Raw genomic sequence first — 7712 nt, 5'->3', positions numbered from 1 at the left:
AATGTTTTGGTCGGCGGAGGGTGAATGTGTAACATGCGACTGAAAAAATAACATTATTATTATAAATAATGCATAACGTACCCTTTATAGATTATCAATTTCTATCGCCAATAGTCTAATTATTTCTAAATAATTACTATCAATTTTTATTTTTCAGAAATAACTTTTGAAGAATTGTACAAATATTTGGTTTTCGAACTATCGTTGGCAGTAGGTCTGGTTCTACAAATATTTTCATGTTCGATTTTCGAACATTAAGAGATGTTTGATAGTTCGGTTTGATTTTTTTTCATGCCGAGTTCGAATTTCGAACCGAACCGAACATCAAGGGTTCAGTTCGGTTCGGTTTGAGATTTGAACAGTTTGACCCATCACTACTATTAACCTATACTATTTGGATACTTTATCACTTATCCTATGTTAACTTCACGGGTTAACATTTATACATCGAACACATTATTTATTTCAATCATGTGTGTAAATGATATTTATTAATTTTATGATTTAAATGCGCAAATGAAATATGAATACAAGAAATAACTATTTGTTTGAGCTAGGATAGTTTACATTAATTTCAAACAATTAAGTATTTATCCTATAAACTCGAATCTCATTTAGGCTTTTATGAACAACACGCAAAATTAGTCATAAATTTTTAAAATTTCAACATATACAATTTTATTTAATTCATAATTCGATTATTGTAATGAATTTGAACGATCTATACAAATGTATAAGGTTCTAGCATAAATGAATATAGTGAAAGAACAATAACACGTGTATTTTATTCTTAAAGGTCCATAGTTTGCACCGAATATGTTAATAATACGAATATAATCGCAAGTACATCGACGCAAGGAGTATTCATGAAGAGCCTTAGACGTCAGGGGCGGGTTTTATCACTAACTAAGGAAGGAGCTAATAGAGATTTAAGAATTAAGTTAGTTGATTTTTTAAATCTATATAAAATTTTAAATTACAGAATATGTTTTTGAGTCCCTCATAAGTAAGTCATTTTTTTCACAATAATGACAAAGTTTAAATAGTTACATTATTAGTATCAATTTTAATCTGAAACCATTTTAAAATATAGGTAAATACATATAATTAACAACAAAAATGAGCTATTTATTTATAAAAAAAAATATATAAAATAGGTACCATATTCATCAATGACCATTGACGATATTTTATTATAATTATCAATATATAATTATACTTTGCTTTGTAATATAGATAGCTTAGTCCCAAGTGGGGAGGGAGCTAATGCCCCCTTAGCCACCCCTTTAAACCCGCCCGTGTTAGACGCAGATAATAGTTGACCGGAACACGTAATATATTGTAATGAAATGAAACTGCAAAGTCATTCGCAAAACAATATTGAAGTTATTTTCATATTAATAGAGCATGTAAGGATACAGATACGTTTTAGGGATAAATCGAAAAAATTATTATTTAATAAAACGTAATGTGATTTTTGTTGGTTTTGTTTTGATTTACCATTTGAAATCGTACTTTTAGTTGTTTTTATTGAAATTATACATAAATAATCATTTAAATTGTACGTTTTACAGGGTTTAAGATTAAAAAAAAAAAAAAAATAAATAAAAATATCCCATGAAATGATTATACAGTTGAATGAAATAGTAAAAAAAAAATAAAATAAAAAACAGTATAGTTTATTATAAAATTATTTTTTTGTCGGGTTGAGAATATACTTAATATTCAGCAGACGATAATAATGACTTAAATCAACAGACAAAAATGAAACGGGAAATGTATAGGTACACGGTTTGAACAGTAATATTTGGTTTCTGGTTACGGTGGTGGGATAATTTTTATTTTTTAATTTTTCACATGGCTTCGTGACATTTAGTGTGCAGTAGAATAATAACGTGTAAGAAAAACTTTGCGGAAAATGGTAATTTTTTGCGCCCAAGCTCTCGCAGGCTCTGTTAACGGTTTGTCGGTGGGCTGAAGAGGTTAGCGTATCAGTGTTGGAAAACGTTCGGGTTTTTCAGACGTCAACGCGCCGGTGGGGCGTTGGCGTCCGGTGGGGCGTCGGCGTCCGGTTTGGCGTCGGCGGCAGGTGCGGTGGACGGAGCTTCGGCTGCCGTGGCCGAAGCGGAGCTCGGACGGAAACTGTCCACCTTCGAGTACAGATCGTTGACCATCTTCTTGCGCCGCTCACTGTTGGACGCCGCGTTCTCACTGAACGTGGACGTGGTGGCGAGCAACAGGTGCTCGCCACCCGTGGTGATGGTGCCGATCATCGGCAATTTGCTGGTCAACCGGTTGGCCATCTGGTAACCAGTGGCCACCGTCTCGCCGGTCTTCGCGGTCGTCTGGCTAACGCCGTTCCATACGGCCACTAGAAACCTGGATGTGGCCACGGTCGCACAGCTGATCGCTTTCATCAATTCCCCGGTGGCCGTGACCACCTCCGAACCGAAGTCCTTCATATCGCTCTTGTACTTGCTGATCGCGGAACCGATGCCGCCCTCTGATGCACCGTCCGTTCCCGCCCCCGGCGCTTCGGCCGGTGGCTTGTCGGCTGCGGCCGGCGACGTCGCGCTGTCATCGTCGGCCGGCGAACAGGTCTGCGGACAAAAAAAAAAAAACAACGTTAACAATGCTCACATCGGTCGGTCGTACGAGTCGTGTCTCGTGGGAGGTCACTCGTAGCGTTGAACCTTAGGTCCACCCCGACCGATGACGGTACCGGTGAAATACGGGTGTGACTCCTGTGCACGCGCCTGGCAGACGCGGCGTGATTTGAATTTGGCCCTGCGCAGGTATTACTTTACTCGTTTTGAAACGTAACCTATGTGCGCCGTTCCGGAAGCAGTCATGACGCACAAACCGCGCGTGACCCGAGAGCCTGAAGCTTGATGAAAACGTCGAAATATATTGACCGATACGTATTTCAATTCGATTCCGGCTCAATCTAGGAAAATTCTCTGAATTCGATTACATTTTGCCGTAAAAATTTTTTCCGTCGGGACACCGAAAAACCCTTCGGCTGTTTTCTTGGCTAAGAAAAAATGCATGCACTTGGTTTTATCCAACACACAATATTATGATGCCTTGTTCTTCGTCTACTTATTCTAAAAGAAGTAGTCATATGATAATTTTTTTTTTTGATCACGGATGTGGTACCTACACATGATGATAAATGGTAAAACGGTTATATTCGAAAACGCACAGCATAACCGTTGTTTCAGAGGGACTCGATGCAACGGTGTAGTACATTTCTAATTCTAGTCTCGCGCGTCTCCATTTGTGTACACAAGAATCACTATTGGATAACGCGGCCAAAAAAGAAATCACATTGGCCGCGTGTCTCTAAAAAAGCGTGCACAGGAATCACATCTTAACTGTCGAGAGAAATGACGGCAAGTGATAAAAACGTTTGTCAACTATGCCTAACCCATGTTAGTGTATTGTACAAGTATTTTATCGTTTTCGATTTTGAGCGAAACAAGGAGTGAATTGGTTTTACCTTTCTTTTGCTTTTTTTCTTTTTCCATAGTTTCAATCATTGCAATTACGCAAGTTTTCAGATGAAATATTGTGTCTGGTCGTCAATTCGAGTTGGTAATTTTTTGAACTTCTCGAACGTTTTCACAATAAATGGAGAAAAAATTACGAAAAACTTCAACAAATTCAATAAAATAGTAAGTTCATGTGAATTGATTTCAAATTTAAAAGACGAATAAAGCAACATCATTCATCCGTCTCTGTATCTCACTTGACCGTGAAGTCTCATCCGTTTTTGGGCATGTAATTGGTGTAAACTAAAAACTTTCCCTTCGAACCATTTTACCACTAGGTGTAAGTTTTAAAATGTTAATTATAAGAGCTACGTGCTTAACAGATAGATTAATACTCACCGTTGACTCAATGGATCTTTTACACAACAATAATATCAGTTTACCTGACAAATTATGGTAATACAGATAAAGAATTTGGTACTAAGCCAAAATGACGAAAAAAAAAAAATAGCTAGTTGAAAAATAGTGAAATAAGAAAAATCGAAGTTTACATTGTTACAAAAACCAAAACAGCGAATTATTATATATTTATGTTATTTATACTCTATAGTTTATTTTATATTTAAGTTAATCGAATGAAATATTGCGAACAAACAAAAATAATATTTAAAAAAAAATTAAGATTATTTTTATTCACAGATTTTGATTTGTCTTAATATTATAAAAATAATATTATAATATATATTACATATTATTTATTAATTAAAAATTACAACCCTTACATTTGTAAGCTCAAGTTGTACGTGATACTTTTCAAATAATAAATATTGTCATTAGTATTATAAGATGAAGTGAGTGATACTTCTGTACTGTGTACTCCGTTCACTATTCACGATAAAAGCAATAGGGCGTATTACGTTGGGCTCAGATAGTTATATTATTATTAATTATAACTTATTATACCTATACCTAATTGAAACATATCTAATTTTATTGATACGAGAATTATTATAGTTATTTCTCAAACATTTTCTATGGCTATAACTCAGTTTTGCTACATTTTTTTTCGATATTTTGAATTCACTATTTTTTCATTCATTGTTTTGGCCGAACACCAAAGAATTTATGTTATTTTATATTAATTTTCAATCGAGTAGGTAACGCTTATTTCATAACTTCCTTTGAGTGCATACACCCGTACAAAATAACAATTATAGTCACCAACTATTATTCAATTTGGTTAACGTCGGTGGGTTTAATATTTTAGTTGTCCGATCAATGTTAACTAAATTATCTTTCAATCATCCGTATATAAATTTAATTACTATTAAGTCAGAAAGCCTTATTGATATTATATTCTTACATCTTTGAAAATTTTCTCTATTTATGATAAAAAATATTCATATATCCGATTACTTGAGACATTGTTGATATTTGAGCATACATTTTTAATAATGTTTAATGTTTGATATATTCATCTTACAATATTTTATTTTTCTAATGCCCTTCATAAATGAGCCTTCATTACTTTTTTTCTGTGTTACATATACAATGTGTCAATAATAATTCAACAAAGAAATATCTTCAACATATGTGTACACATACAACATACACAATAATATTGTTCTACAGGATATTAATTGAAATGCTAATGAATATGATACATTGTTGTATAATTACTTTGACACACATTTAAACATTAAAAATTATATATTTATCTATATATCTAACGTACATTATTATTGGTTGTAATAGTTAAATAGCTAATTAACATTATAATGTACTTTATTAACTGCAAAGTTCTTCGAGAAAATGTTTTTGACTTTTAACGAACTAAAAATAAGTGTAGTATATAGTGGGAATTCTCAGTGACTATTTCATCATCATATTAAGGAAACACATTAACATTTCATAAAAATATTTAATTTTATAGGTTCCAAAAATTTCACAACATTTTTTTAAAAATTTTAGAATTTGAATTTTAAAGAAGGAAAGGATATTCCTGATATAAAATATTCATTTTAAAATGGCTAGTGATTATTTTATTTATTAATTGTTTATTTAATGTTGCATTATTTTAAGTAATAGTTTATTATTGTGTTTTATAAAATATGAATATAATGTAAACTTTTATCCAGAACCTTTTATTAAAAGAGATTAAAAATTGGCTGTATAGTTATTTACTGTCAGTAGTATGATTTATGTTTTATAAATTTCTTATCAAAAACTCAGCAACGGTGTTTTAATCAAAAAAAAAGTACAAAATAGGTCAAATATTATATCTTAGACTCGTATAGAAATCTATTAAGGTTGTCTATTTTTTTTGAATAGCTGTTTTTATATTATTTCATTATAATATTATTAGACTTTGGATTGTAAATATTTTGTGAAATTAAATTTGTATTTCAGATACTAAGTAAGCTATATCCAGCATTCATAGATTATTCTAAATAATTTTTTATTATTTTTTAGTATTTAAAAGTAAAATTAATTATTACAAATAAGAATAACTGAAATAAGTTTTGTTGCACTATTTTAAAATATATTATTTTATAAATATATAAATGTAGATAAAATTTATATAATTTATGCTGTATGTGTGTATTTATACAGTTCATGAATTTAATATATATTTACTGTATTATAGTCCTTTTAAATGTTAGTACTAATTCTATACATAATTTTGAATTGTGTTTTAGGGTTAATTATTTAGTTCTAATTATACCGTTATTAAAACTTTTTAGTATGAAAATGTCTCAAAAATTAAGAAAATATTTACAATTAAAATAATATAATTTAAATAAAATTTAGTTTTAAATGCAAAGAAACATATGGTTCGATTTCAATATTCCACATTTTTATCGCAAGAAAAACATATATAATTTTATTAATAAACTTCTAGCGATAAAGGAATGAGATAAGAAAAAATCATGTTTTATTTTCAAACGATCAGAAAAAGCAATATTTTTTTAACTTTTATTTCAATAATATAACATCAAACAATTATTAACACGAAATAAATGTTGCATTTGTTTGAGTAAACACGTTTCAAGCGTAAACTGCAACGGCTGCTATCATAGCCATCTTGTGTATTATGCATCTGCCTTTAATTTGTTTATTATAACATTGTGAGAAATTCAACATAAAACATATAACGGAAAAGATTAATCCGTATATATTTTTATTTTGTTGCAAATATCTACTCGGAGATTGACGTCCTAGTAAAATACAGCACACAATAATCTATAATGTCATGGAATCGATCGCGTTTAATTGTTTTGTGTAACGCATCGCCACCGTCGATTGATACAGATTTTTACTCGGAAACCGTAACGTCGCCATCGGAAGAAGTACACAAACCAAGTTTTCGTATTTTCGGTGTACTCCTTGATTATATATTTCTTTCCGGCGAAGCATTTTATCTTCGCGTAAGTGAATAGACGTTTGAAAGAGTGTTTGTACGGAAATAATTATCATTTGGAACTGTATTTATTTAGTCGTGTACAATTAAAGTGTTTTAAACGTAACGATATACAAGTACTTCGATCTTAGCTTAGTTTAACAAAAAAAAAAAAAAAAAACAAAAAAAAAAAAGTAAAATAAAAGTACACGCGTAATTTATAATAAAACGTTTAAACGGACGAACAACTAATAGTTTTCAATTTATTTACAATGTTGCCGCCGTGCTGTTGGAACGCGAACAAATGTTCGGTACTCGCGGCGAATCCACCGACGTACAAAATATTATTACGTTCGACGGTTGTGGAGCGCGATCGGAATGGCGGTGCGGTCCCAGAGACGCCGAGTTGGGCAGCAGCGGTCGGCCGACTCGGCGTCGATAAACATCAGCGATTCCGTTGGGCGATCGTTGCGACTCGTTCCCAGCGAAACATCCGCGAGACGAGCACGTCGGACTGAAACGGTTCGAACCGATCCGAAACCGACGAGGGCCCGTAGCGACGGTACGAGATTGCGATACATATTCGTAAACGGAACGTTATTATCGTACTACAAGCGTGTTATTTTATTTTTATATACATTTTCTTACAACGTTGTTTTCGTTGCGCTCCGCCGGAACACTCGGAGGCGCGTCGTCGCTTGCCCGCAACCGACCGCCGCGCGGCGTCCGACGCGTTCGGCGGCGATCAGTTGGTCGGGAACACGACTACGCCGCGGCCGGACAGCCGGGCGCCGCTCTCGTTCAGCTTGGCGTTGAGC

The 7712-nt window shown here is 33.1% G+C and overlaps 1 protein-coding gene across 2 annotated transcripts in view; it reads right to left on the bottom strand.

The window, feature by feature from the left end:
• Positions 1–1658: 1658 nt before the first annotated feature.
• LOC112688709 overlaps positions 1659–7712 on the bottom strand; it is a 15710-nt gene continuing 9656 nt past the window's right edge. The window contains exons 2-3 of one of the 2 annotated variants that reach the window (XM_025562042.1): positions 2257–2600; positions 1659–2226 (exon numbers count right to left, since the gene is read on the bottom strand). In XM_025562042.1, coding sequence (XP_025417827.1) covers positions 2025–2226; positions 2257–2600 — 546 coding nt within the window. In that variant the 3' untranslated portion in view covers positions 1659–2024. Of the gene's footprint in view, positions 2601–7712 lie in introns of both variants that reach the window. The other variant, XM_025562041.1, reaches the window with a different exon arrangement.

Source organism: Sipha flava, unplaced genomic scaffold (assembly GCF_003268045.1).
Source record: "Sipha flava isolate LNK unplaced genomic scaffold, YSA_version1 3_pilon_pilon, whole genome shotgun sequence".
Lineage (NCBI taxonomy): Eukaryota > Metazoa > Arthropoda > Insecta > Hemiptera > Aphididae > Sipha > Sipha flava.
This window is presented reverse-complemented; position numbering and strand designations above follow the sequence as displayed.